Raw genomic sequence first — 26207 nt, 5'->3', positions numbered from 1 at the left:
GGCATGAAACTAACATGAACGCTGCTGCACGAAGAGACGTAATGATGGGTGGATCGCACGTGGACCACGTGAGCCCGGGTGGCCCCGTTGGCGTGACATGTCCGAAATTTGAGCTTCGCCTCGTGAGCTCGACCAGCAGCAGAGCCCAGCTGCAGCTACTATCTTACGTACCGCGAACAGCAGCAACGCCCATCTACACACGATCCGCATTGACCGACCGCGCGCGAATACGGTATATACGTCTACGCGCATCAGCACAACTGCAGCCGTCGAATACGTACGTGGCAACCTGCCTCGTACAACCTACCTACCTGCCTACCTACCTGCCTACACTCCTGCCGCACGACTGTTTGCTTCGCCACCGCCAAGTTCACCCCCGGGTACCACGCGTCTTCGTTGCCGTCGTCGTCGTCGTCGTCCCAACAAACAATGCCGACGTTTCAGAGCAACAAGTTCCGCGGCTCCGGCGACGCCAGCCGCTTCGGCATGCGCTACCGAGCGCTCATGAACAAGCACCCATTCCTGACGTTTGGCCTGCCCTTCATGGCCGTCGTCATCGCCGGGTCCTTCGTCCTGACGCCCGCGACGGCCATCCGCTACGAGCGACACGACCGCAAGGTTCGGCAGATGACCAAGGAGGAAGAGCTTGGCGTGCGGCGGTCGGCGCGCAAGGTGGACATGAAGGAGGAATACTACGTGCGTGATTTTTTTTCTGTTTCAAAAATACCCCCGGCCTCATTCTTGCCTCTATGCCCGTGTCTTCTCCCTTGGACTCGGGGTTTGGCCGGTGTAGGGAGCGAACTGACGTGCTGACTTTATTACGGAATAGAGATTGGCAGGGAGAGACCTAGACGACTGGGAACAGAAGCGCGTTGAGCGCCTTCCTGGCGAGAGTGACGGAATTCTCCGCTGAGTAGCGCCGCCAGCTACTTGAGTGCGTGGATCGAATGACGAAGCCGAATTGTCATGATCTACGGTCCAAACGTTGCGACACGACACGACAAGACGCCACAGCCATCGTGAACCCAAAAACCATACTCCCCTACCTCACGAGTAGTCGAAACAAAAGGGGCTCTATGCGTCCGAATCATCCGGGTGCGGGACGTGCAATTCCCCCGGACCGGGATCGCAGCCATGGGGATCTGCAAATCGAAACACCGAAGTACAATGGCACCCTACATACAGCCCGGCATGATCTGCTGCAAGGAAAAAGGGCACCCGAAAAACCACTTTAAGCGTGCATGATGGCGAGAACCCTATATGACGACGGAATGGAGACGGGTAGCACGGGTTCAATCACAGGGCCCGAGGTACGATCGTGGGGGCCGCCTCGTAGTCGGTGTTTCAGGAGGTGGAGGAGCAGTGCCAGCAACGGACACTGATGAGCATAACGACAAGTAACAACACCCCCGCTTAGTAAAGCATTCGCAGTGAGGAGACACCGTGCGGCGAATTCCCCTTGCAGGAACGCAGGTCCGTTGGCTCTGCAGAAAATCGACCGCACGTGCCGACCGGGATGGATCAAGACTTGGGTGGTGCTGACCACGTTGCGGCCGTTTTGGTTGCTGTCTACACTTTCAAGGGTTGGACTGCTACGAGTAGCAGTACTAATCAGCAGATCGCCGAGTAGGCGGTCAGAGATGCGTGGGGTAGCCCCTTGGTGGTGGATGATCAGCAGCAACGAGATGTCGAGCTGCGCAGAGACAGCTGGGGAAGCAAGGGAAGCTGCCTGGTGACGTGAACATGGGTCTGTTCTGTCGGCGCGGCGGGCGATGGCATGCTCGTGCACTGGATGACTGGCACTGGACAACTGTGCTTCATACGTTACTACGCAACCTAGACAATAGTCAACTTCGCAACTACGCTTTTTGCCGGCATGCCTGGGGACATCGCCTCTCTGTGGGGAGCGTGTTTGTGTGCTCGGTCCACGCTGCCCGCCTGCGCAAAGATCGATCGGTTGCGACGCCGACGCCTTTTGATAAGCCATGATCGGGCCGCTGACGAGTGTGTGTGCTTGCGTGTGTGCGTGTGTGTGTGCAGTGCAGCCCGCGTCGGATCGGTTGAGGGCTACCGCCAAAGTGGTTTATTGCAGCCCCATCCTAAGAGTCTGTGCGAAGCCGGCGGCGTCCCGAATGGAGTGGGATCGCGAACTCGTGGCGGCGGCTATGCGCGTCGCGTGTGCATGGCGCAGGAACAAAGGCTCCGCTGCGCGCCGACATGAGTAGTAGTGAACCCAAGGCAAAACGGCACTTGCTGCGTCATGAGGTGTGGCCGCCCGCCCGCCAATGGCATCGCGGGAGTTGCCTTTATCTTGCCTCGGTAGAGAAACTACGTAGTTGGATGTCGCTAGTAGTTGTTCGAGACACTCGCAACGCAACACCGGCCCGCCGAGGACACCCTCTCGCTGATGCTGAGGCAAGTGAGGTCTACTCTTTAGCATTTTTTATGTGCTGTATATGGTGCACTACGTCGTACCGCCAGGGAAGAAGGTTCGAGGTTGTGCGTATCCGGGCCGAGACATCTGACGTTCTGCCTGTATACTAGCTACGTATGCCGTGGGCACGTCAGAAAGCTTGCTGCGGGGTGGGTGCCAGGCGAACGAATGACCGTTCGTGTTGTACGAGAAAGTATGATGCATCCAAGAAGGGCTATGATTGGCAGAGGGGTTGCGTTCTGCCAGTGGTTTAGCTCCAAAGTCTATTCACCTAGACATTGTTCCCTTGAACTGAACTGTTTCGCCTTGGCAAGAGAGAGGGGAGCGGCGGCAACATCGTTCCTCCTTACTAGCGGCGTGTTGTGGTGGCAGCTGCGATGGGTCGTGGCCGCGGATGGTGGGTTGAGCTGATGTTGATGGTGTGAGCGCTGATGGGGTTTGGGACGTTGATCGGGGTTGTCCGCGCAACGGCGGCATCTAATGCACCACGGCAAGATTGCCTGCTCTCTTTCATTGCTTGGCAATAGCCATGTCGAGAACAGAAAACAAGGGCCAGAAGAAGGGGGTCTGGATCGACTTGTGGCTTTGTTAGCCAAGGTACTGAGGCGCTCGGGCGGGTGAACGGGCACAGTAATGCCTTATCATGCTAAAGAGATGAAAATCAATCGGCGGTCAGCCACACGGCGCCGCCGAAGACGGGTGCAGGCTGGCTTCAGGAGCATCTGGTTCCTGGGGGGATGTGAGGCTTGCGTGGCTTGGTCCAAATGCCCGGTCCAGAGGCGTGTCGACCGGGTGTGCCTTTTCCCCTCTCGACTTGGCCACTAATTTTGACGTTTTGGATCGTGTGGCTTTTGAGGCCAAGCCCTCCCTGGGCCATGCCTCCAAATTGGGGCAAGATGAGGAGAAGAGAGATGGACGACAAGAGGGGGAAGTGGCTCAATGGTTGGCCCGGCGCCCGTCGTGCCCCCGAAGCTGCCAGACGTGCATCAACGAACCCATGGCGAGAAGAGCCGATGGCGGTTGTCAGTAAGTCCTCATCCGGCAACCACGACGAGGATGCGTTACGATGCGCTGTGCTAGTGATGGCGCCGTCAACCAAAGTGGTGCATATTGGCCGCCTGCATTCCCACACGCGGGGCACGGCGACACGAGGCGGACTTGGCGATGTGCAGCGGCAGTCTGGCACATCAATGGGTCCACTGCTAGAAACGGACCACGACGCTTTCAGCTGGCCGCCATCCATTGGCAATAGTACATTGCCCTCGCCGCAGACCCGGTCCTGCGCGACGCCGCCCTGTCCCGACCTTGGCAATGTTGCGAATCAAAGAGTTACGGAGACGGACGGCGGATAAGATGAGATTGGATGAGGCGAGACGGGACGAAATGGAGCGTCTGCCTGCCGCTCTCGTCTCTCTTTCCACTTCGGCGGCGCCGAGCTGGAGTGTGGATGGCGACGGACCCGGCGGGCGGGAGAGGTGAGAGCCGGGGCATCGGGGGAGTCGAAAGAGTGGGGAAGGCATGGGAAAGCCGCTGGACTCGTACGAAAGACAGGACAAAGCTGTTTTGGGGGGACTGCTGGGCTGGCAACGAGGCGTCTTGGTTCGCAGCGGACGACAGCCCACCTGATAACGTGATTGGAGCCCTCACGCCAGGCACTGGGTGCAAGTTGGCCTTCGCGACGCTGATTGATGGGAACTGAGAGCTGCTTGGCCCGGGGGCGTGTCGGACCGGGGCTTCAAAGTTTTGTAGTGAAGCACGAACTGCCAAAGGCGACCGAACGGGTGGCACGAGGCTTCGAAGGTCTCCTCTGGCGCGAGGCTGTCATGCCCGTGGCGGCTGAAGATGGGGTTATAGGTGGTCAGTCGCAGCATCGCAAGCAAGTGTCAATTGGCTCTCGTACGGACGATTGCGACAGATGGCTATCTATGGAGTCCTGGGGCTGACCGTCGGGACGGCTTGGGCGAATAAACCCATGATGGGATATCACGACCCGAGTATGTTCGGAGTCCAGGACGGCCGTTTCGGGAAACTAGCAAACAATTCCGCAGAGAGAGCACGGACCGCATCATGCTTTCCATGATGGACGGGACGGGATGCGTGGGTCGTCTTTGTCGAGCGCGTCTGGGAAAGGGTTGGAATTTGCCTTGGGCAGCCCTTGTTAGCAGTCCTTTGCGGGTGTGGTGCGGCCAGGCCGTAGCGGGGGTTTGCGCATTTGGAAGCAAAAGGCTCACCGCTCGGTCGCTCGGTCGCTTGATGATCGTCCATCTCGCATCGTATCCGCGGGGAGGGAGGGGCAGCACGAATGCGACCGTTCATTCCATTTGCACCGAGGCGGAGGCGGTGATGCAGATGTGCGTGGTGCGCTGTACTAAGGTACGTAGGTACTAGGTAGGTGGTCGTGATGCCATTCGCCCCCGAAGCTGCAGGTACCGCCGCACGGACAAAGGCGGAGAGAGAAAGAAACGGCCAGCGCAGTTGCAGCACCTGCAGCACCTGCAGCAGCGCAGGTACCAGGTGCGTTAGCGCGGCGACGATGCGGAGAGGCGAGGCCAGCCCTGCAGGCAGGGTTGATGGTCAGGTGGCCCACGCTGGCCGTGATTTCACCAGAGGGGCACAGCGTGGGGCACCCTTTGATTGCGCGCTGGCCCCTGCCGCGCTGCGCTGCGGGCTTTCGCGTTGTACCATGCGGGGTGCAGCGAACTGATGATGACGATTCCTCTCTGCGGTGGTACGGGAGCTGAGGCCTGGGAACCGTGGGGTCGGGACTGCCTCGTTGGCTCTACTGCCCGTCGTCCCCGTCGCGACCGTCGGGTGACTATCCTGGGGCCTGGGACGCCGACCACGAGCCCGATTGGCGTCCATCCAACTTTGTCAGACGGGCTGCCCCAAGGCCGCGGTCTTGTGTGACATCTTGGGTAATAAGGGAGCAGAACCCGTCATCCAGGTGTCTGGTCACAGATCAGTGGTCATCGCGGGCGGCCAACGACGTGAGATTGTTCCAGCGGCCCGACAGGGACGGTATTTGTCAGTCGGTACAGTACAAGACAGCAAAGTAGTATAGCAGGTACTGCACTTACAGAGGCGCGCGTGATGAGAAAGTGGCGGCACGAATGCCCATCGAAATGAAGGCATTCACAGATTGGCATTGCGGTGAGCAAAAAGACAAGCAAAGCAAAGCAACGAGGCCTACAGTAGGCAGTCACAAGGCAGCCACCACAGGCGGCAGTCACACACACGCTGCCCGCACCGACGGCGATCGCGGCTGCCGGGCGGGAGAGCCATGGCATGGCAATTGGCAACACTGTCGCCAGCAACCGCGGGAAGGCGCAACAGAGCAGGGATCAGGCCTGGGAAACGGGGCCCGACAGCCCTCTCTCGCGGGCTGCTTGCTGCCCGACACCGCCAAAGTGCTTGCAGCCTCGCCTCGAGACTGCGGGAGCAGCCTCTCCTGTCTCGGACGGCGCGGATGCTGGGCCAGAGGCAAAAGGAAGTAAGAATATCCATGGATGCCTAGGTCGATGAGATGGACGCTCTCCGCACCCCCTGCCCGCCAGCCGGTCAGCGCCGCGGCTGCAAGCGCACCGCGCGTCCCCCAGAGTCCGCCCCCCTTGTTGCTGCGCTGCGCTGACAGCTGGCTGGGCACGATCCCGATCCTGGCCGGGCAGGCCAGGCCAGCTCAGGTCAGACACACCAAACAGCGAGAACCACCAGAGACATGCAGGTCGCTGGGCCCATTCTGGACCAGCACCCTCCCTTTTTGCTTCTTTTCTGGGAATCTTTTCTGGGAAATTGCATTTTGCGACACCTTGACACAGCGGCCATGGTCACGAACCTCGAAATGTCTTGCACACCGCGGTTCGACGCAATCACGACGACTGGACCCTCTCCGCTCGTCGTTGACGGCCAACATCGTCGTCATGACGTCGACAGCCATCGGCTGCCAGATTGAGCGACCCCAGGACCGCTCGAGTACGAGGAAACACGTTTCGAGCCCTGCAGTTGCACTCGTCGGAGGCGGCCCATTTGTCGGCTGCGGCATTGCTAACAGTGCTAGCAGGGCTTGGGAGCTTGGGCTGGCAGGGGCAGCGCAGCGGTCTGCAATTCTTTTCTTGGTGCCTTGGCAGCCAGCTCGCTCCTCGTACGAGGGTGCCCGCCCAAGGTCTTGCGTCAGACCAGCCCAGTGAGTGACTGATGGATGCGCAACTGATCGACCCCGCATGTTTCGTCGATTGGCTCATCACCTGCCCTGCCCGTCCCGTCCACGGATGCACCGGTCGGTCAGTCACGACACTCGAGCGAGCTGCCTGGTCCGGGCCGCTCGCTGTCTGTTGGCCATGTCGACTCGGCGAGACGGGATGTGGCGGCAGCATGGCCTGACAATCCCAGTCGTCTTATGAAACCACAATCCGCAAACGTCGCCGCCGTGCATTCGCAAATTCTCCGCCGGTGCAGCCGCCGCCGAGGGCGGTACTTGGCACAAGCAGCCGGAACGAGCAGCAGCGGCAGCGGCAGCACCAAAAAAGCTAGTCGACGCCCGAGGTTTGGTGGCGGAGCTGCGTGAGGTGATGGATGCATGGGCGTGTGTGTGTGTGGGTGGCAGTGGGTGGGCGTGTCTGTCTTGGCCTCCTTGGCCTCCACTTCGCTCTCGACCTCCACTCCACCACACACACCTTGGCGCGGCGCCGTACCTGATGCAGTACGTACCGCCTCTTTTGCGCGGCGACCGGCCTAGCCAAGCCAGTCAGTCAGTCAGTCCTTGCCCTGGCCTGTATATCATGTTGAGCCGCCCACCTCCTCCCACGGCGTGATCCTGGCATCCCGGCATCTATATACTACCACGGACAAGACGGTTTATTACCTCTTGACACCTTGAGGCTCCTTATAGCCCTCTTCGACGCTCGTCTGAACTTGTGTTCATCCAACATCAAGCAAACAGCCACCTAACCCTCGGGGCTCTTCCACGGCCGAGCACCCATCTCCTCCATCGGCCACCCTCTGGATCAGCCGGCAGACCCGGCTGGCCCAGCTACGCAGCGAAACGCCTCGACGACCGGCAGTATCTGAGTCGGATCGGACCCAGGGCCATTAACCATCTTCTCCCTTCACACACTTCCTCGAAACACCACAGCCATGCATGTTCTCAACGGCTTCAGCCAACGACGAAAGTCGTCCAAGCCCCGTGACCTCCACATCCGCAAGGTCTCCTTCTCTGGATGCTCACTATCCTCCGGTTCCGACTTTTCCTCTTCACCCTCCTCAACGCTTTCTGCATCGACACCTCGGGCACCGCACTCGAGCCGCAGCACGACCTTTGACCCTCTTGCTCTGCACCCAACCTTCCAACCTCCGCCCCGACTCCACGACCGGCCGCTGCTGAGCCCCGAGCGGAGGCGTTTCGAGGGCGTAGCCACCTTTTTCGACGACAGCGACGGGGCGGATGAGGGCGACAGTGGCTATTTTGAGCGGGCGAGCGAGTACGAGCTGAGGCAATGGGACATCCAGGAGGACCAACCCTTCGAGATGGAGCTCCCGCCGCACGCCAGCCCCATGGACCACGGCGACAATGACCGCACGGAGCCTCAGGACTACTTCCTGCTTCAACTCAGACAGCGCCCGCAGCTGCCCAAGTCGAGGTGGTCGGCGTCCACGGTGTACACGCTGGACCAGGTGACCACGGGCAGCACGACCACACCCGAGGATGACAACGACCTGGGCGGAGGGACAGACACTGAGACGACGGACGAAGCGGAGCCGACGGAGCAGACGCAGCTCGGCCAGCCCGGCCACCGGTCAATGCCCAACTTCAGCTACAAGCGGGAGACGGTGGTTGTTCGACGACCGCCGATGAAAACGATGGACAGCCTCGAGGATTTTATCAAGCGAGGCGGCTGGAAGCGCCGCGGCATCGTTTTCGACAACGAGGACATGGAGGGCGCATGCACCGACGAGGTCGCGCAGCTGTGATTCTTGTCAGGCTCTACTCATCCTTCGTCTTTCTTCACCACGCTACCTCACACCAAGCAAGTCACCATCCTTGAACACCTCTCTCTCTATTACTACACCTCAGCACCTACTACTACGGCCTCATCAATCGCGTTTCATATCGACTGGGTTTCAGCGTTGGGAATTTTTTCACGGATATCACGGGAACAGGGATGGCGCACTGATTTGCATACCGATACCACGCGATCTGCAGCAGACGCACATAAGGCGGAGGGACACACTACACTGCCCACTTACTACGTATACTTTGTCTTGTAATGATAGTTGGCACTGTCTGCAGCCCTACCGTTGAGCCGGAGGGTTTGCATTGACACATTTGATACCAAATGCACACGAAGCCAGGCAGCCCTGGACGGGGCCTGCGACCAAAAATTTTCTTGCCGTTTCCCTCTTTCCTCATCGTGTCGCTGGTGCGTTTTTGACAGGTGTCTGGGTCTCGCATCACAACGTCAATTTCGGCAAACGGCCGCATGGGGTGGTCCCTCGGATAGCAGCGAGGACTACTGGACGTCGGGTGGTGGCTTGGCAGCTGGGCTGATGTAATGAATGCGCTTGTGGGCATTGGGATGGCTGCTAGTCCTGGTGCGCTGTCTGTGGTGCAGTAGTAATAAGAAGCTGAGGTGGGCTCGCAAACACGTCGGTGGAGACGCTTTCGGTTGTGCGGCCTGCTGGCGGGCTCGGCGCCCGGCCGGGACCCTGAAAAATTTCCAATTGCAGCCCGCACGTGAATTGGTCCAGCCCGTTGCCCTTCAGGTCCCGGTTCCCTCCCAGTTCCCACCCCTCCGAAGAAAATCGACAGGGCCGGGCGCTGCCCCCCCCCCCCCAACTCACGCCAGGAACGAGAAACATGGGCGAGAAGCAAAAAACAGGAACGGGAGACATGAAGCACGAAAAGAATTTGAAGAATAAAACAAGAATTCTCCCTCTCTTAATCAACCACTACCACCACACTCACTGCCTGGTGCCCGATAGCGTGTATCCTCGTCAGGGGAGCCGAGCCACGCGGGATGGCTGAGTGATTGATTGAATGCACCCTGCGATGCCGCCTACGGTGCCTGCCTTGTGGGGAACGGACGGACGGACGGACTGACAGGGGGGCGATGAATGACGCTGCTGATCTACCTCCCCGCCCCCGGGGTGTGTGCGAACGTGGTGATCGATACGGGTTCGGGCAGGATGACGCCGGCGCCTCGTATTTGCCCTGTGGCTTTGGTCTACCTCTCCCGTCTCTATTCTTGTTGTTTTGCCGTTTTTTTTTACTTCTCATGCTTCCTTCCCATGCATGGCTTTGGTTTCTGTTGAAGCCCCGGAGATTTGCAAAGCCCGCATTGAACTGGGACCCTTTTTTTCCCCCTCCTCTTCCCCCGGGTGGCACTCGACGGGGAGGTCGCCGTGGTCGCCGGTGGTGGTCTTGCAGCTGTCCGGGTTGGCGGGTTCGGCGGGCTGGCGGTAGCCTTTGTTGTTGGTTGGCGATCCCCCCCCCCAGGCCATGCCGGCGCATGCTGCCTGACTCGGGAGGCGAGGAGAGGGAGGGAGGAGCGGGGAGGATGAGAGGGAGGGCACACACACACACACACACCACCTAACTACCCCTTCTCACGTCATAATGAAAGCCCGAAGCACCGACCAGCGCCAGGCACGGGCGCGGGAACACAGAGACACACGGACACACGGACACGGACACGGCAACGGCAGAACCATTTGAGCGGGATTACCGACGCTGTGGTCCGCGGCGGCAGCTTTGTTGGCTGTTGGGTTCCTTGCAGTTGGCCGGTGAAGAAGGACCGAGCACCCTGCACACTGCACCCGACAGCTCGGGGGGGGGGGCTGTTTGTGTGTTGTTGGCCGCTGAGAGAGTGAGCGAGAGAGAGGGAGACTGTGGGAGGGAGAGAGGGGCGGCAGTGAGAGCGAGCGTGAATGTTGGCTGAGGATGGTGGTCACGCATCCCATTTCTCAGTCGCCGAATCCATCTAGGCGTCTCGGTCAAGTCATTCATTCACCTGTCATCTGAACAAAAAGAGGTGTCACAGCAGGGATATGGCCCAAAGAGAGATGCGGGCACACCAAGCCAAGTTGCAGTGCCGTGTGTGTGCTACGCGCACGCAGTTGAATGATTTGATTTTGCCACCCCCTGGGTTCGCGTCAATGACATTCTTTGTCTCTGCAACCATCCCTGCACAGCAAAGTTCGGAAGTGCCGTAAGACGTAACTAACTACTGCGTGAACGCGCGGGCAAGGCAGCGGTACTAGTAGTAGTCTTGCACGTGGCCGGGCCGCCCTCGCCCGCCGCAGGTTCTCGGAGGCCAGAGCCAAGAGATGAGCCAAAGTTTCAGGGATATACTCGTACCTCATGAGCGTGAGACAAACGGCGACGAGAGACAGAGACAGGCACTATGAAACGGGTTCTCAGGAATGACAAGGCAGGCAAAGGCAGGCAAGGCAAGGCAGGCAGGTAAGTGGGAGAGTTGTGCGTGCGGCGTAAATTCCGGCGACGCAGACAAGGCAGTTCCACGCGCAAAGTGACCTTCGCAGCGGGACCAATTGGGCCCATGGAATGCTGACTTGCCCCGTGCTCAATGAGGCGCCGCGCGCGGGGAGAGGGGTGGGGGCGGAATTGATGGATCAATGATGGATGGATGGATGGAAAGGTGGTGGTGGTGGTGGTGGTGGTGGTGATGGTGGTGGTGATGGTGGTGGTGTTCTGATCCGGCGTCCTGGACAGGCCGCCGCCCACCGCCGCCGCGCCGTGGCTGGAATGTCGTGGCGTTGCGGCAGTTGTGAGATGCGTTGTCGCGCCCGTCGGGCTGGCTGTTGCTGCGCAGGCTGCATGGATGGATGCATAGATGGATGACGAGCTACGAGAGTGCATGGCAAATGATGGCTGTCTGTTCCTGGCAGGCAAGAAAAGCCCAGGACCGCGGGTGTGGCACACCTCACTCACGCCTTGCCATGATGCCATTGAAGCTTTCCATCCATCCATCCATCCATCCAATCTAATCCATCCAATCCACTCCGTGACCCTCTATCATCGCTCTTCTGCTGTCCGGTCCAGTCTTGTCCCGTGCCTTTCATCTTGTCTTGTCCGTGTCCCGCCGAGTCGGACCGGACGGGCCATCGGGTGATGTTGCACCGAGGCAAGGGGGAGGGCGGGCTCATTTCATTCACGATTATTCACGGCGAGCGTGGAAAAAAAAGACTAACGGTGGAGTTTTATACTTAGGTGCGTGACAAAATAAATGGTGAACGAACGGGGGGCCACCGCCGCCCATGCAATGCAGGTGACGACGACGACGCATCGTCCAACGGAATCGCGGGGAGGGATGCGGAGACACAATCGCCATTGGCTTTGGCCCGGGAGCGGGGAGGAGAGGTTGCTGAGAGAGCTGAGCTGAGCGCGAGCGGAGATGGGAGTGTGGTGGTGGGCAGACCTTTTCTACCTTCACCCCCAACATTCACCACCACCACCACCACCAACAGACTTGAGTGGCGGTGAGGTCCGTGTGCATGGAACCCGTCCGGCGGTCGTTGCGGTGAGGCGAATGCGAGTGCGTACGTACAATGCGCTGACTACTAACGTGTAGCTCTTGCTGCACAACGGCAGGCACTCTTCTACGTACTACTAAAGTACAGCGCATGCAAGGTAATGCACGTACCTGACTTGCGTAAAATCCGCACCCAACAGCCTGCCCACCTTCCGGGGAAGTGCCACGCGGCGTCCATTAAACTACAGGTTGGCGGCGCACGGCACGAGAAGGGGGGGGGGGGGGGGCGCGGGTGGCGCCATGAGCAACGACGAGTGTCGTTGATGGCTCTGGTGAGGCAGTTGGCGATGCTGTATGTCGGCGGTTACCCTACACGTCGCAAGGGCAGAGTCAAAAATAAAGTAATACCAGGTGCATTCATTGTAGTCATAATCCCGTCCCGTCCGCCCATGGATACGCATCATGGAGCTTGACCCTAAATAATTTCCCTCATATCCCTCCGTCCCGAGACGCCTACGTTCGTAACCCAGTCCAAAAATAATACCCGAGACCATCGCGTCTCGTGTGGACCCGCGGTGGTCAGCTCCCCTTCGTAATTGCGTAAGGACACATGTACGAAGTATGTATGTATGTACATACACCATCAGCCCACCCACCACTTCAGCTCACGAGCTGCACATGGCCCAAAAAGAAACAATATCGCGCGGCAGGTCTCACCACAGCCTCCGCTGGTAGTACACGCGCTGCTCCGACTGCGCGAGCCGAGAAATCTCCTCCTTGATCAGCCGCCGCCGCTCGGCGCGCGTGATGGGCACTTTGGATTTCTTCAGCGGGTCTGGATGCTCGACGCCCCACGACTTGGCCGCGACGTCGGCCTGCAGTTGCTCGATGATGGCGCGCTGGCGCTGCGACACGGGGCGGGCGGCGGCGGCGGCCTTGTCGTCCTTGTTGCCCTTTTCCCGTCGTGACGCGCGTCGCCGCTCCCCCTCTTCTTGCTGCTGCTGCTTCTCCCGTCGTCCATCATGGTCTGATGACGCGTCTTCTTCTTCTTCGCGAGGCGTCGTCTCGGCCTCGCTGGGCGCGTGCGCCGTCGCCACAAGCCGCTCCACCTCCTTGGCCTCCTTGTCCGCGTCGCTCTCCAGCAGCACGACGGTGCCGTCCCCGAGCTCCGTCGTCGATGTGCGGAAGCGGTCCGGCAGGTGCGCCTTGGGTGAGGGGCGCGTCTCGCGGGGCCGGATGGCGGCGCGCAGGTCGCGCAGCGTGCGCTGCTGGATGGCGTAGCCGCTGAGGAAGAGCGCGAGCGTGCAGAGGATCACTGCATGGTTCGAACAGGAAAGAGAGGCAAAATATGTCAGCCTAATGGTTGGTCTTGCGTTGTGCGGTCCCCACGTGCGCGCTCTCTCTCTCGCCTTGCGGCGCGGAGGCAGGGACCATGTGGCAGAGGGGAAAGGGGAGGAATGCGGATACCGATGGCCATGGAGGCGAGGACGGACACGTCCGACGAGCTGAGGAGTGCGCGGCGCATGGCGGGCAGGAGTGTTGGTTGATTTAGTCTGCCATTGACTGGCTGTCTTGTGTAGTTGAAATAGTGATGCTGCGAGGGTATTCGTACTTCTGATGGATAGTTGGATGTGGCAAGTCGAATTGGAGCATTGGCCGACTGCGCCGTTCGCTGCCAGCGTCATGCACGTCAGCGACGAGGTGGGCTGTTGACTCTGTTGGCGCGGCAACAATCTTATCGCACCCCCAGCTTCCATCATTTTTTGCCCCACTGGGCTGGACCACCAGCCTGGCTTGCTACTACCCGCTTCACAAGCTCCACCAAACTTGACCATCACCACCACGACCCTCGACACCGCCATCGCCGCGCGTGGCATCAGCTCACCCAATCCTTCCGCCGTCACCCCCCCAACGCCGCTGCCAGTCTCTCCGCCCAGCATGTCGAAAGCCGACGTCGTGCGCGCCGACGCGCGGCGCTTCCTCGACGAGCGCGGCTCCTCGGCCTCGCTCGCCCCCAACGGCCTCAACCCCGCCACCATCATGGAAAAGGCCGTCAAGGACCGCGTCGTCGACTCCTACTTCTACAAGGAGCAGTGCTTCGCGCTCAACGAGGCCGACATCGTCGACCGCGTCGTCGAGCACGTCTCCTTCATCGGCGGCACCCACGGCGCCAGCCAGAAGCCCAGCCCCTTCCTCTGCCTCGCCTTCAAGCTGCTCGAGCTGGGCCCCGGCGACGACATCCTCCGCGAGTACCTGGCCTTTGGCGGCGACGAGTTCAAGTACCTGCGCGCCCTGGCCTGCTTCTACGTGCGCCTCACGCGCCAGGCCCCGGACGTCTACCGGACTCTCGAGCCGTACCTCGAGGATCGCCGCAAGCTGCGCCGCAAGGGTCGCAACGGCACGCGCCTGTCCCACGTGGACGAGTTTGTCGACGAGCTGCTCGTCGGTGATAGGGTCTGCGCCACAAGCCTATGGAAGATGCCCAAGCGTGACGTCCTCGAGGACCTGGAGATTTTGGAGCCGCGCGTGAGCCCGCTGGGTGACCTGGAAGACCTGCTAGAGGAAGACGATGATAACGACGAAGGGGATGAGCAAGAGGGAAGCGACAGGCGAAACGGCGACGACGCGGGGTCGGAGGAAGGCGAGGAAAGAGAGACGGATGTGGATGGACGGGGAAGCCCGAGGAGTGGCAATCGGAGTCGCAGCCGCTCGAGGTCTCCGTGAGAAGCATACTCGTCCCCCTGATATGCGCTTGCGAACTCTTTCGGGGTGCAAAAGCGTGTTGGCCAATCGATTCGCGCCGCGTATGGAACCCGTCATGATGCTGCTGGGGGGCCGTATAACGATCACCAGCTTGGGCCCCTGCAACGGTTGCGCCGGGATCCATGATGCGACTACCCAGACAAAACCTGGAGGACTAGTCAACGCAGCTTTGCGCCGCAGCTTTGCCTTGCGGCCCCGAATGAACCAACGCCGCCACGTACGCGAACTGCTTGCGATGCGACCCAATGGCTACTACCGCGACGGGGGTGACCATCACGAGTGGACAACGCGGTAGACCTAACGCCGATGATCGAAGAGCAGCAGGCTCAATGACGGCAAGTCGGAGCCTAGGGAGCACAAACCCCTGGGGGACCGGCACAAGGCGCTCTCTGTCCCAGGCGCGGAACTGCCCACCCCTTGGGGTTCAAACCTGTGTCTGGAGTCGCCAGCAAATCATGTCATCACACGGTCGAGCACCTCGCGCAGGGCCGCCGTAGTGCCGACTCAAGGCTGCAGAAATGCAGCAATCTGCGCTGCAGTCTGGAAGTTGTCATGTAGCTACTATATTAGATCAGAAGCCACAACATCAAGACCAGAGTGCACGTGCAAGAACCAATGCGGGCCGGCTTCCTGAATGCGTGTTGAACTGAATTATGATGATGTTGAGGGCCCGCTCCGCGCCAATATGCGTCGTGTCTTCGTGAAGCCCACCTCTCTATATGCGACCACCATCCGCCTCTTCTTATACACCCATGCGCTATCTCCGCCACTCTATCATTCGTACTACGTACCAAGACCCCCCCTTTCCCCGGCCGATCGGTACACTAGCTCCTTGAGGCGCTCCGCCATGGCTAGGAGGCGCTTATCGTCCCAGAACTGGGCGATGAGCTGCAACCCTACGGGTAGGTGGCTCTCCTTTGTCCGCGCCGGCAAGCTCATGGCCGGCAGCCCCGCCAGGCTCGCCGGAACGGTGAAGACGTCGTTCATGTAGGCGTCGGTGCTGCTGTTCTCGAGCACGTCGCGCAGCTTGGGCGCGAACGAGGGCGTCGTCGGGGACAGGAGGAAGTCGACCTGCGGGGGGCCGCGCTTGTCCTCGAGGCCCGTGGCCTCGGCCATGTCGCTCAGGTCGAACTGTTCGGGGTCCTGCAGCGGGTTGGCGAGCCGGAAGACGCGATCGAAGTCGCGACGGATGAGCCGCCGCACCTTTTGCGCCTGGATGAAGTAGTTGTCCATGGCCTTGGAGCTGAGGGTATAGGTGCCTAGCAGAATGCGCCGCTTGACCTCGTCACCGAAGCCACTGCCGCGGGTCTCCGAGTAGAGCGTATCGCCGGCGGCGTCGCTGCCCGGCGCGCGCACGCCGTATCGCACACCGTCGTACTTGGCCAAGTTGGACGACGCCTCGGCGACGGCGATGACGTAGTACGCGCAGAGCGCCTCCTTGGTGGACGGGAGAGAGACGGGTACGATCTTAACGCCCTGCGCCTCAAGGGCAGACGCAGCCGCGACCCACGACCGGCGTATGACGGGGTCCAGCTCGGCAATGTTGTATTCGAGAGGTATCCCCACGGTGAGCTGCGCGTTGTCCTGCAGCGTTGGCGGGCAGGCCGTGGCGCAGCGTCGGCGGGTGGCCACAGACAGCGACGTCGGGTCTTGGGGGTCGTGCTCCTCGTCGAGCTTCGTCTTGACCAGCAGGTCGAGCATGGGCTGCACATCCCTGGCTATGAAGCCGACCGTGTCGAGCGAGTTGGCATAGGGGAAGACGCCGTACCGCGATATCATGCCGTAGCTGGGCCGGTATCCCACGGTGCCCGTGTACGAAGCCGGGAGCCTCACGGAGCCGCCCGTGTCCGTGCCGAGAGCCAAGTCGGCGTCCCCCAGCAAAACGGCAACGGCGCTGCCACCGGAGCTACCGCCGGCGGAGAGGGGCTCGCCGTCGGGCGAGAGCGGGTTGTGCACAGGGCCGTGGATAGAGTTGGTCGAGTGGGAGCCCATCCCAAACTCGTCCATGTTGGTCTTGCCGACCACGTCAGCGCCGCGGGCGCGCAGCTGGCGGACGATGGTGGCCTCGAAGGGCGAGGCATGGCCCAGCAAGATGCGCGAGGCGCATTGCGTGGGGAATCCTGCCGCCGCGATGTTGTCCTTGACGGCGAGGCGGAAGGGCTTCGAGCCGGGCAGCCGCGACGGGGGCGAGCTCGTTGGTTCGACTTTGCCTGCACCGCGATGGGGGATTGGTGGTCAGCGGCATGCCGCGCAAGAGCTGCCCATGGGGGCCGAGAGGCGCGCGAGGGCGCTTACCGCTGTCGACGAAGTGGTTGCAGGCCGAGCCTCTGTTCGTGCCGTTGCTGCTACTGGTGGTCAGCCAGCGGCACGGCAGCGGGCGAGCCTGAGACTGCGGGCGAGGCGCGCGAATGGGGAGCGCAGGAAGCGGTCTGAAAGGGCTCAAGCCTTGCCGCATGGCGGGATGCATCCTGTTGATAGAGCGGCGCACGCCTGCCGCTCTTATTGTAGATCGCGAACCATCCGAGGCGCCTGCCGTGGGCTTTGTTGCACGAGCGAGCAGCGGGTGCTGTCGGGGGGGATTGAGGCGGGAGACGGAACGGGGACGAGGATGAGGACGAGGGCGAAGACGAGGACGAGGGACTTTGTAGTCGATATGCGAAGGACGGAACATGAAGCGGGACGGGGCGGCGTTGGCGCGGGACGGGCAATTTAGTTTGCTAAGGCAGGTGCAGGTACTAAGTTAGGCATTAGCTTCGCGGCAGCAGCGTCGCCATGGATTGATTGATCCAACCCGGTCGAGTTTAGCACGTCTCGTCCAGCCAAGGGTACCTTAGGTGGTGCTGCTTGTCAAAGCCAGCGCACCAGAGGGACGGACGGGCCGGGCCCCAGTGCCGTGCCCCAAGACCAGGATGTTCCATGAGCCGCTCTGCGAAGCAGCAGCAGACCGGCCATGGCCCGATGCCTGTCGGTGGATGAAGTGGTCCCGTCTCGTGCTGCTGCTGCCCGTGTATCTGCTCTGGGGCACAGACGAGGAGCGGGTGCTGCAGCCACAGCGAGAGACACTGGCTCACCCTGGAACACGACACCTGCCCTGCAGTGCCACGCCTGCCCGAACACTGCACGCATCCATAGGTGGGTGGGCGATGAATGGTTCAAACAGCGGCCAGCACGCCGTGCCTAGCCCAGGAATCCACCAACCTGGAAGCCGGTAGGCACTGAGGTGGCGCCCGGGACAGCATGGACGGGACCTGGTCCGCCAATCCTCAGCCCTAAGTAGGTGCCTCCCGACAGCCACTGATACCCGTGGACCTTGGGACCACCCCAGCTGCTGGAACCCCAAAGGCTGCAGGGTCCAACGCCGCCAACAAAGAACGTCAGCCTCGAGAAACTTTCGGAACCTCGCCAGACCTCTCACCACCCAGCGACCGCCGCAGCTCAGGACCGCAACCACGAGCCGCCCTCCCGCGTTCTCCAATGACGCACTCGCAGAGATAACGCCCACTCTCCCCTCGGGCGTGCCCTCCACGCGTGCAGCACCCACCACGCCATGGCCACCAAACGCGACTACGACGACGTCGACGACGGCGAGGTTACCGACGATGACGACCCAAGCCCCAAGCGCGCGAGGAAACACACGGGCGCCCGTGGCCTGCATCAGCACCAGAACGCAGCTATAGATCCGACCTGGGGACAAAAATATGTCTTCTCCAACATCACCGAGATGTCCACCATTCCCTATGGCGAGGAGTCGGACTTTGAAGACGATGCGGATGCTATGGCGTACTTGCGCTCCGTAAGGTATGTACCAGTAGCCCCCCTCCCTGACTCCCCTTGTGACCGACTCCTTTGTCTGACTGGCGCAGGGAACAAGCACTCGGCATTCCACACATGCTCGTGGCCCCGAAGAAACAGATCGGGCCTCAGCTCCCGCCCGAGCTGCGGCAGGCAAACGACGAAGCTGGCAATGGCGGTGATGAGAACGGTGGCGGTGATGAAGACGACGAAGACAAACCAGTACAGGCCGAGTACGACCAATATCAGAACGGCACCGGGACCAGGGGCTGGTACGAGGACGGCGCATACATCGCCCAAGCCACGTCAGACGGCTCCGACCACTCAGGCGATGAGGAGGATCCCGCATCGGAGCTCCATCAAGCCTATTATGAGTCCATTCTGGCCCGTTACCGCCAAATACGATCTATCCTTCACTCCGAGCCACCAGCTGGCGCGGCGCGGCGGCGCCTACCTTCCGGCCGCCCAACCACCGCCGCACCCCTGGACGGGAAGTCCACCACCCACAAGACCTGGTCCGCCGCCTTGCGCAACACGGACCCGCATCCGCTCCAGCTCGCCCTCCTGTCCAAGGACTCCGTCATCCGCGTCCTGCGCGTTCTCCTCGGCGGCCGCTTCCTGCGCCTCGGGTACACGCTCTCGGAGCGCACCAGCCAATGGGTCTGGGCCCTGCTCGCGCGGCTCCCTGAACCGTGGGAGCTGGACCACACTGAGATTGGCTGGGTGCGCGACCTGGGGCGCCGTGCCATCCTGCTCGGGAGGAGCCTCGCGGAGATGGCCGCGCTGAGGGACGATTTGGAGGAGGGCCAGCTGGGGGTTCACGAAATGGTCGACCAGAGCAGCAGCGTGGAGCTGGGCACCGATGCGCACGTCGGCTACGGCGTGGACAGTGCAGACTCTGACGCTGCCGGTGGCCTAGTACCACAAGAGGACAAAGAAATGAAGGACCCTCATCAAGTAGACCACAAAGGCGACGACTCAAAGGAGGTCGAATCCGAAGAGGAGGGCCAGGTCTCGGACGACGACGGAGGCGACGCCACATCCGTTGCCATGGACCTCTCGTCGGGCTCAGAGGACGGCGAGGTGACATCCTCGGTGGTGGTCCCGGTTGATGGCCCGGACGCCCTCGAAGCCGCCAAGCGAGCGTTCCTAGCTCGCCTCGACGGCGACGCGACGGTCGACGCGCCGAACGAGGAGACCGAAGAAGCGCAGGAGGCCGCCAGGCTGCGCCTGCGCATCAACATGCGAGCGACGCTCGACATGATCCTCACCGTGGCGGGTGAGTTTTACGGGCAGCGAGATCTGCTCGACTTTCGGCAGCCCTTTGTGGGCATGTGAGGTATAGTCTGAGCAGCCTGGCTGCTACGCGACTCACATAAGAACGAGACGAGTGGACAGATGTGGCACGGGAAACGAGGGGTGTTGATGAATCGCTGGCTATTACATAGGGCCTAACGGCTCCCGTTTCTTCTTGATACCCGCCCGCCGCAGCTACTCCTCAGTGTCGAGGCGATCTGCACATTCTAAACAACAAAGTAATAACAATAGCCCACAACGCGGACAAATTAATCCGTGGTATTCCCGTCCCTCTTGATCATTTTGTGCTCTTATGCCGTGAGCGCTTCATGTGCCCCAAACGCCCGTTACGCCAATGCCCGAATCAATGTCGATCTTGTCGACCCATCACCCTCATCCAGTCGTACTCGCACATAGCCTACAGTTTTTGTTGGTTTGAAGAATCCCCTCAAGACATGTCCATCTCTCGGCCTTGTCCGAAGACGAGGAACTCAGCCTCCTGAAAGTCTCCTCCATCTAAGGCCATGTTCTCCTGATCCACATCCTTGAGCGAAACGTCTGCCGCGGCCGCTGCGGGTATGCTCTTGCGCACGCGAGTCCGCGGGGTTGCCAATGGGCGTGCATTACCCCAGCCCATTGGCGCGTAGAGTGTGCGCGGGCTGACCTCGCAGTCCCAAGCCTTGGCAGCTTCGCGGGCTGCCCACGTGCTGGGCACGCTGGCGGACGAGTCCTCCTCGTCTTCGTGGAAGAAGCGCTTTCGAGACGGCTCCGAAGCATTGCTTTCGACGCTCTCCTGAGACATGGTGAGTTCGGGGACGGCGTCCAGGTCCGGCACTTCCTTGTCGCCGTCCTCCTCGGTGTCGTCTTCGCGGAAAGAGGGCTGCGCATCTAGCCCGCCAATCTTGTTGATGCCGCAAAAGGGCAGCAGTTCCCTAGACATGGAGCGGGCGCCTCGCGTTGCCGAGTTTGGGTTTCTGACGGCGCCCGCGCGGGTGTTATCCGTCCACAGCTTGAAGCCACTGGGCCCGACGGTCTTATACCCCTCCGGGACGGACTTGCGGACGCGCATGCCCACATTGAGGAGGTCCGCCTGCACGCTGGACGGGATAAGCGGCTGCCGCAAAGGCCGCACATCGGCGTCATCGACGTGGGCGGGAAGGGCGCCGGGTGAGAAGAAGGAGGTGATCTGACGCTGGGACGGGTCCGCCGAGGCGCCCGCAAAGGGCCTCTTGATTCGAGGCGCAGACATGCTGGGCTGTATGCCGGAACGACGGTAACTGTGGCGCGCAAGCCGTGAACCAGTCTATATATCGCGGGCGATGCAATCAAGCCTTTGAGCGGCGGCCTTGCGTGCGTGGCGGTGCGTCGACGGATGCGGCCTGTCTCGGACTGACGTAGCTGGGTCGTTGGACCCTGGGTCTCGGAACAGGCTACGTATCTCCCCTTGTCTGTGCCGCGCGGGAGGAATTGATCCCGTCTGAAAGAAACAACAAAAAGTCGATTGATGCAAGGTACAGGTGAGTCAGAAGTGGTAGAGTGGAGAGTTTCTGTTCAATAAGTTGAAAGGACCGGGGGAGAAGAGGCAGGAAGGGAGCAATGAAAGGCTGGCTAGCGAAGGGATGAGGGATGTTGGCAGGAGGTTGGGTGGTCAGCGCTGGCGTGGTGGTCCGTGACAAGGGTGTGGGAAAGGCGGGTCCAGAGGCGCGTCTGGCGCGAAGATTTCGCGTAAAGAGGCATCCGCTGAGTATTAGTCATCCCTTGATTCGCGGACGACTTGCCGTCGACCAGCTGATGCGCGAGAGTTCGTCACCATAAAGAAGAGGGATAAACGAAAGCTATCGGCATACATTGAGTACTTTCTAGCCGTGGAGGGGCCTCCAAGTCATTCTCGTGCCATGCGTTCGAGGACAGACCGCGCCGCAACAGCAGTTTGAGGTTCAGGGTAGGCTGCTTGTCACTGCAGGTTCAGGCACGTAGCAACATACGGGCTCCTCATCAGAGCCTTAAAGAGTTGTGTGGCTTCATGTCCTTACGAAGATAAACTTGAGAGATTGAGTCTTACTTTTGGGGCTTGGTGTCCGGAAATGGTAGGGTCGGTCAATAATTGCTGGCCGAGGTCCAGTCGAAGCGACACCATGCGCAGTGAAAGAATAAGTGTGCATGTCCAAAAACGTCCACGATACTCTTCACGAACCCGAAGGCAAGAAAAATGTACGCGACACAAGTTGAAAAGCGATATACTCATCGCTCGTTCCATAGCACAGATGCACCTGCCATTGGAGGTACTTGGCCTGTCTGTGCATGGCACTGCTTAGGATTCCTCTACGGGAGCCGTTTAGTACTTCCGTCCATGCAGGCGATACTGTGTAACAGCAGCCTGTTATGAGAACCGCCTCCCAAACTATTAATGTCACTGCGGCCCGGTATACTCTACATGACCTGCAGATGGCAATTGCGGCTGTCTTTGAAATGCGCCTAGATCATTTCACAGGGATCACAGTCATGAGCCCAGGTCTTGGTAGACGTGGTGTGGCAGAGGTCATAGCAACTCGTGGTGACTTAGACCACCGAGGTGACTACATCAACACGTCACAATTGAAATCACGCCGACAAAGATTCGTGGAAACCATTGAATTTCGCAAGCACAGTGTCGTCCTCCACTACCACTGCACCCAGGTATGAGAAGCGATCATCAAATCAGCGGTTCCACGTCCTCGCATCCCAGCGGACCCCGCTCAGGCCACCGCGGACACTCGTGAAAGCCCTTCTCCGGCTGTCCACCCCATGCAGTGCTTTTGTGTTCCTGCCTCAAGAGACGACTCTTTGGTACAAAGGCGCGCGTAACGGAAAAAAGGAGGTAAAAGATGTGCCATGCAAGATATCCGGAGACCCCAAACGCCCCAGCTCTTGGGTGTTCCATCTTCTATCTGCAAAGATGTCGGATTATGTCGCAAGGTGAGGGTTGTCTATGCGCCCATGTCGAGGAGGAGTTGTTGTTTTGCAGATGCCGATGACCACCACAAATTTGAACCGTAAGAGTCATGATACCCAAGGAAAGAAACCACCCACCCACGGGGGCGAGCAGTTTACTTTCTTCGGAAAGAGCAGCCCTCGGTTAATCTGGCCTTGCCACCGGTGGGCTGGCAAAGGACGGTGGTGCAGCCCTGGCAGATGACGACGGTCTGGGCGTGCGAGAAGACGGTGGTGATGGTGAAGCAGCCGGGGCACTTGACGTCCATGAAGAAGGATCGGGGGGCCGGGACAAGGGTCTGGTAGAGCAGCGTTAGATTTATCGTTCGTTGTGCGGCGGCTAGACTTCTGTCGTCGTCGGCGTACCTTGAGCTTGTGCTTCTTGGCCTCGGCGGCCGGCGAAGGGTTGAGAAGGTCAACGGCGAGAACCTGTGTCGAGCTTGGTCAGCGCTCTTGTTCCATCGGCTTCGTCGCATGCTCGTGTCTGTCGTCCACCAGTCGAAGGACAGCACTCGGGCGTTGATTTGGGAATCCCGATCCGCCAGTCGATGACGCCGTCGTCGAACCGGGCTGTCCGTCACAACAACCCCGGCCGTGCGTCCTTCGCGGTGTCGTGGCTCCGGAGGGAGGGCAATCGTCGCTCACCATCTTGACTGATTATCTCGGATGAGGATGTGGTCGGTCTTGCGAGGATGGAGATGCTTGACGAAATCTGTCGACAGATTCGAGGCTCGCAAGATGGGTGAGAGGGAGTTAAGCGAGAAAAGTTCGGTGGACTTTGAGGGGGAGAATCTCGTTTGCCTCTAGCCTGGAATTTGGACACAAGCGGCCTAGCGCACTAGGGTTTTCAGGCCCAGTCACACGTGACGAAAAATTTGGACGTGCTGATTGGCCCGAGCTGTCTCCAGCGCAACAAAATTACCAGCGAGAGGGCCCTGCATTAAAATTTTGTGCAGACGCACTATTGTGGGGTAGCTGTTGTGCAGCTTGAGCGAGCTTCGACTGGCAGCCACCCGTTTCGGGAACAGGGTCGTCGTCAGTCAAGTGGGCGCGCGGCGGTAGCTTGTAGCCTCCAGATAAGATAGTGGTTGCCTGCGTTCGACGTTTCTCGCTCGTTTATGTCTTCAAAGTAACACCGGCCATTGTTCATCTGTGACGGCAACATGGCGGCCCCAGGCGATCAGCGCATCGCCGTTCCCATTGATGACCCCAACGCCGACACCGAATGGTTCGTGCCCCGCCATGCAGCCGCGATGCGACTGTCTTGCGCCGGTGGCCCGGTGTATCCAGCTGACATGATGTCAGGAACGACATCCTGCGCAAACATGGAGTCATTCCCGAGAAGCCGCCCAGTCCGACCCCGATGATCGAGGAGGCCATCCTCGAAGGGCGTCGGCTAGCGCATGAGAACCGGCTGGAAGGCAAGGACCTCGACGAGCTGGACGAGCTGGAGGACCTCGAGGACGAAGACTTCCTGAACCAATACAAGCAGAAGAGGATGGCGGAGCTCAACAGTTTGCAAAAGAAGGCAATCCACGGCAGCGTTTACCCCATTTCAAAACCCGACTATCAGCGCGAGGTCACCGAGGCCTCCAAGAAAGGCCCCGTGTTCGTTAACCTGACAGCGTCCATGGGCACCAACGTCGAGTCCAGAGCGCTCTCGGAGCTCTGGCGACAGGCTGCACGCGAGTACGGCGACATCAAATTCTGCGAAATCAGGGCGAACCAAGCGATCGAGAACTACCCGGATCGGAACTGTCCGACGATACTGGTGTACAAGAACGGCGACATCGTGAAGCAGGTTGTCACGTTGATGACGCTGGGCGGCGTGCGGACCAACATGCAGCAGATTGACAACCTGCTGGTCGAGGCTGGCGCGGTCCCGGACTCGGATATGCGGGTCGTCAAGCGGAGGCAGGCTGCCGAGGATGCAGAGGAGGAACGGCTGGCGGGGAAGAGTATTAAGACTGGCACGGCCGGAAGGTCACGAGATGACGATGACGACGACGACTGGGACTGATGACGAGAACATGATGATGACGTTCTACGTATGAAGAATCGGCCGTGATGGGCGCAGGATTAACGATCCTGCGTAACCTTGAGGCAGGATATAGATTCGGGGGATATCATTCCACATCTATCTGGAATAGTTAGGGTGCTGCCGGCGCACAGAAGATGACTGGACCCGAACATGTCTTCGTTGCTCGTAGAAGAGCCCGAACTTGGCCGGCGGCGGGTCGTCCGAATGCCAAAGCAAATCTTCATCCCATCGTGCCGAGTACTTAGCGGCTTCCTGCCGCGCCTTGTTTTAAATCATAACTCCATGATACCCGTCCGCTATTGCTTTTGTGCCAGGATCTCGCCTACAAGCTTTGCTGTGGCTTCCACAATCAAAGCGTGCTCGTGGGAATGTATCCGCTCCTCGAGCGCCGCCAAGTCGTCACCAGGTAGGCACTCGACCTCCCTGGTTAAGATGGCCTCGCCCTGGTCGACCTGCTTGATAACATTGTGCACCATGATGCCCGTCTTGTTGTTTTCCAGTTTTCCCGCCTTGAAGTCCTCGAATGCCCGCTCAATGGCATGAGCGCCGTCATATTTGCCTGCGGGCGTGTTAGCTTGGTGAACTCGCCTCCATCGTAGGCATAGTCGGCGGGCGTACCTGGCAGCGCCGGGTGCAAATTAATGACCTTGATGCCTGCGGCGCTGATGGGGTCAAGGAACCGCTCGCCGAATATGTACATCCACCCGGCCAAGACGATGAGCTGCGGCCGCGTCTCGAGCGCCAGCACCTTTTCAGCCAGGGCGGCGTCGTACTCGTCGCGGGCGTGCTGCAGCCGCTCCGGGTCGCGCTCGCCCTTTTGCTGGAAGCCGTGCGAGATGAGATTGAAGTACTCCCAGGGCACGCCGTGGGTGTCGGCGCGGGTCGTGGCGTAGGCCTTGCTCCGGTTGACGATGAGACGGCAGATGCACGAGTTGAGGATGCGGCCGGTGGCGACGGCGTCGAGCAGGGCCTGGAAGTTGGACCCGTTGCCGCTGGCCATGACGAGGATCTGGCACGGGGCTGCCATGGCGAAGGCGGCTGCGCGTGCGTGCGGTATGTTTGCTATGTGAGCGGGCTGCTGGTGAAGCGTTTTTGCGCGAGCCTGATGGTAAACATCTCACTTGAATGAAGCTTTCTTTCACTGAAGTCTGCGCTGGTGCCCCACTAGAATTGGGCTGCCCTGTGGCTGGAGCGTGGCGGCCTACGAAACACACGTGGGAGCAACAAAGCATACGAAGTAGATGGGGATATGATCGATTTAACCTAAATCGTCACTGGGCTTGATGATGGTATAAATAAAGTCCCTTCTCGCGATGTCAAGCTCGCGAAGCACCGTAGACTGTGATCCGGATTTTGGCTGCTTTGGGCAAGTACGAAATTCGGCGGGATAATCGTGGCGATGCTGACATTGAGCGCTGCGCCATTC

General features: G+C 60.1%; 10 protein-coding genes across 11 annotated transcripts; 5 read left to right on the top strand and 5 right to left on the bottom strand.

Moving 5' to 3' along the window:
* Positions 1-429: 429 nt before the first annotated feature.
* COX16 (Cytochrome oxidase assembly) lies at positions 430-913 on the top strand (the record flags this gene model as incomplete). Its single annotated transcript, XM_047981191.1, has 2 exons — positions 430-696; positions 830-913. The coding sequence occupies 2 exons, from the start codon at positions 430-432 to the stop codon at positions 911-913; spliced, it is 351 nt and encodes a 116-aa protein (XP_047837149.1).
* Positions 914-7564: 6651 nt separating this feature from the next.
* Positions 7565-8398, top strand: JDV02_000389 (uncharacterized protein; the record flags this gene model as incomplete). Its single annotated transcript, XM_047981190.1, has 1 exon — positions 7565-8398. The coding sequence occupies one exon, from the start codon at positions 7565-7567 to the stop codon at positions 8396-8398; it is 834 nt and encodes a 277-aa protein (XP_047837148.1).
* Positions 8399-12310: 3912 nt separating this feature from the next.
* JDV02_000388 (uncharacterized protein) lies at positions 12311-13550 on the bottom strand. The gene is made up of 2 exons (XM_047981189.1): positions 13387-13550; positions 12311-13234 (listed from the first exon to the last, which is right to left on the bottom strand). The coding sequence occupies exons 1-2, from the start codon at positions 13442-13444 to the stop codon at positions 12633-12635; spliced, it is 660 nt and encodes a 219-aa protein (XP_047837147.1). The 5' UTR covers positions 13445-13550; the 3' UTR covers positions 12311-12632.
* A 196-nt stretch (positions 13551-13746) lies between these two features.
* Positions 13747-15323, top strand: JDV02_000387 (uncharacterized protein). The gene has a single exon (XM_047981188.1). The coding sequence runs from the start codon at positions 13858-13860 to the stop codon at positions 14641-14643; it is 786 nt and encodes a 261-aa protein (XP_047837146.1). The 5' UTR covers positions 13747-13857; the 3' UTR covers positions 14644-15323.
* Positions 15137-17714, bottom strand: HER2 (Trimeric GatFAB AmidoTransferase(AdT) complex subunit). The gene is made up of 2 exons (XM_047981187.1): positions 16978-17714; positions 15137-16892 (listed from the first exon to the last, which is right to left on the bottom strand). The coding sequence occupies exons 1-2, from the start codon at positions 17351-17353 to the stop codon at positions 15466-15468; spliced, it is 1803 nt and encodes a 600-aa protein (XP_047837145.1). The 5' UTR covers positions 17354-17714; the 3' UTR covers positions 15137-15465.
* Positions 17715-17966: 252 nt separating this feature from the next.
* Positions 17967-20036, top strand: JDV02_000385 (uncharacterized protein). The gene is made up of 2 exons (XM_047981186.1): positions 17967-18480; positions 18546-20036. Exons 1-2 carry the CDS (start codon positions 18230-18232, stop codon positions 19810-19812), a joined length of 1518 nt encoding a protein of 505 aa, XP_047837144.1. The 5' UTR covers positions 17967-18229; the 3' UTR covers positions 19813-20036.
* JDV02_000384 (uncharacterized protein) lies at positions 19881-21818 on the bottom strand. The gene has a single exon (XM_047981185.1). The coding sequence runs from the start codon at positions 21017-21019 to the stop codon at positions 20219-20221; it is 801 nt and encodes a 266-aa protein (XP_047837143.1). The 5' UTR covers positions 21020-21818; the 3' UTR covers positions 19881-20218.
* Positions 21819-22371: 553 nt separating this feature from the next.
* rps27 (40S ribosomal protein S27) lies at positions 22372-23500 on the bottom strand. Its single transcript, XM_047981184.1, has 3 exons — positions 23386-23500; positions 23107-23169; positions 22372-23039 (listed from the first exon to the last, which is right to left on the bottom strand). The coding sequence occupies exons 1-3, from the start codon at positions 23386-23388 to the stop codon at positions 22857-22859; spliced, it is 249 nt and encodes an 82-aa protein (XP_047837142.1). The 5' UTR covers positions 23389-23500; the 3' UTR covers positions 22372-22856.
* A 302-nt stretch (positions 23501-23802) lies between these two features.
* On the top strand, positions 23803-25017 carry PLP2 (Proteolipid protein 2). Of its 2 annotated transcripts, XM_047981182.1 has the most exons (2): positions 23803-23968; positions 24046-25017. In XM_047981182.1, the coding sequence occupies exons 1-2, from the start codon at positions 23904-23906 to the stop codon at positions 24758-24760; spliced, it is 780 nt and encodes a 259-aa protein (XP_047837140.1). In that variant the 5' UTR covers positions 23803-23903; the 3' UTR covers positions 24761-25017. The 2 variants fall into 2 exon arrangements, with proteins under 2 accessions (XP_047837140.1, XP_047837141.1); XM_047981183.1 differs by having other exon boundaries at positions 23803-25017.
* ade5 (Phosphoribosylglycinamide formyltransferase 1) lies at positions 24843-25956 on the bottom strand. Its single transcript, XM_047981181.1, has 2 exons — positions 25400-25956; positions 24843-25340 (listed from the first exon to the last, which is right to left on the bottom strand). Exons 1-2 carry the CDS (start codon positions 25806-25808, stop codon positions 25078-25080), a joined length of 672 nt encoding a protein of 223 aa, XP_047837139.1. The 5' UTR covers positions 25809-25956; the 3' UTR covers positions 24843-25077.
* Between the last annotated feature and the right edge of the window lie 251 nt (positions 25957-26207).

Source organism: Purpureocillium takamizusanense, chromosome 1 (genome assembly GCF_022605165.1).
Source record: "Purpureocillium takamizusanense chromosome 1, complete sequence".
NCBI lineage: Eukaryota > Fungi > Ascomycota > Sordariomycetes > Hypocreales > Ophiocordycipitaceae > Purpureocillium > Purpureocillium takamizusanense.
The sequence above is the reverse complement of the archived record's forward strand: the minus strand, read 5'-3'. Positions and strand labels throughout refer to the sequence as shown.

What these genes read in the sequence shown, in the direction of transcription:
- JDV02_000388 (XM_047981189.1), bottom strand. Translation starts at nt 13,444, where the DNA reads ATGCGCCGCGCACTCCTCAGCTCGTCGGACGTGTCCGTCCTCGCCTCC. An exon ending in CCTCGCCTCCATGGCCATCG is followed by an intron (nt 13,235 to 13,386) that starts GTATCCGCATTC and finishes CGAACCATGCAG; the next exon opens with TGATCCTCTGCACGCTCGCG.
- JDV02_000387 (XM_047981188.1), top strand. Translation starts at nt 13,858, where the DNA reads ATGTCGAAAGCCGACGTCGTGCGCGCCGACGCGCGGCGCTTCCTCGAC.
- HER2 (XM_047981187.1), bottom strand. Translation starts at nt 17,353, where the DNA reads ATGTTCCGTCCTTCGCATATCGACTACAAAGTCCCTCGTCCTCGTCTT. An exon ending in CAACCACTTCGTCGACAGCG is followed by an intron (nt 16,893 to 16,977) that starts GTAAGCGCCCTC and finishes ATCGCGGTGCAG; the next exon opens with GCAAAGTCGAACCAACGAGC.
- JDV02_000385 (XM_047981186.1), top strand. Translation starts at nt 18,230, where the DNA reads ATGGCCACCAAACGCGACTACGACGACGTCGACGACGGCGAGGTTACC. An exon ending in GCGTACTTGCGCTCCGTAAG is followed by an intron (nt 18,481 to 18,545) that starts GTATGTACCAGT and finishes TGACTGGCGCAG; the next exon opens with GGAACAAGCACTCGGCATTC.
- ade5 (XM_047981181.1), bottom strand. Translation starts at nt 25,808, where the DNA reads ATGGCAGCCCCGTGCCAGATCCTCGTCATGGCCAGCGGCAACGGGTCC. An exon ending in TTTGCACCCGGCGCTGCCAG is followed by an intron (nt 25,341 to 25,399) that starts GTACGCCCGCCG and finishes ACACGCCCGCAG; the next exon opens with GCAAATATGACGGCGCTCAT.
- PLP2 (XM_047981182.1), top strand. Translation starts at nt 23,904, where the DNA reads ATGGCGGCCCCAGGCGATCAGCGCATCGCCGTTCCCATTGATGACCCC. An exon ending in CCCAACGCCGACACCGAATG is followed by an intron (nt 23,969 to 24,045) that starts GTTCGTGCCCCG and finishes ACATGATGTCAG; the next exon opens with GAACGACATCCTGCGCAAAC.
- JDV02_000384 (XM_047981185.1), bottom strand. Translation starts at nt 21,019, where the DNA reads ATGTCTGCGCCTCGAATCAAGAGGCCCTTTGCGGGCGCCTCGGCGGAC.
- rps27 (XM_047981184.1), bottom strand. An exon ending in CCAAGAAGCACAAGCTCAAG is followed by an intron (nt 23,040 to 23,106) that starts GTACGCCGACGA and finishes CTGCTCTACCAG; the next exon opens with ACCCTTGTCCCGGCCCCCCG.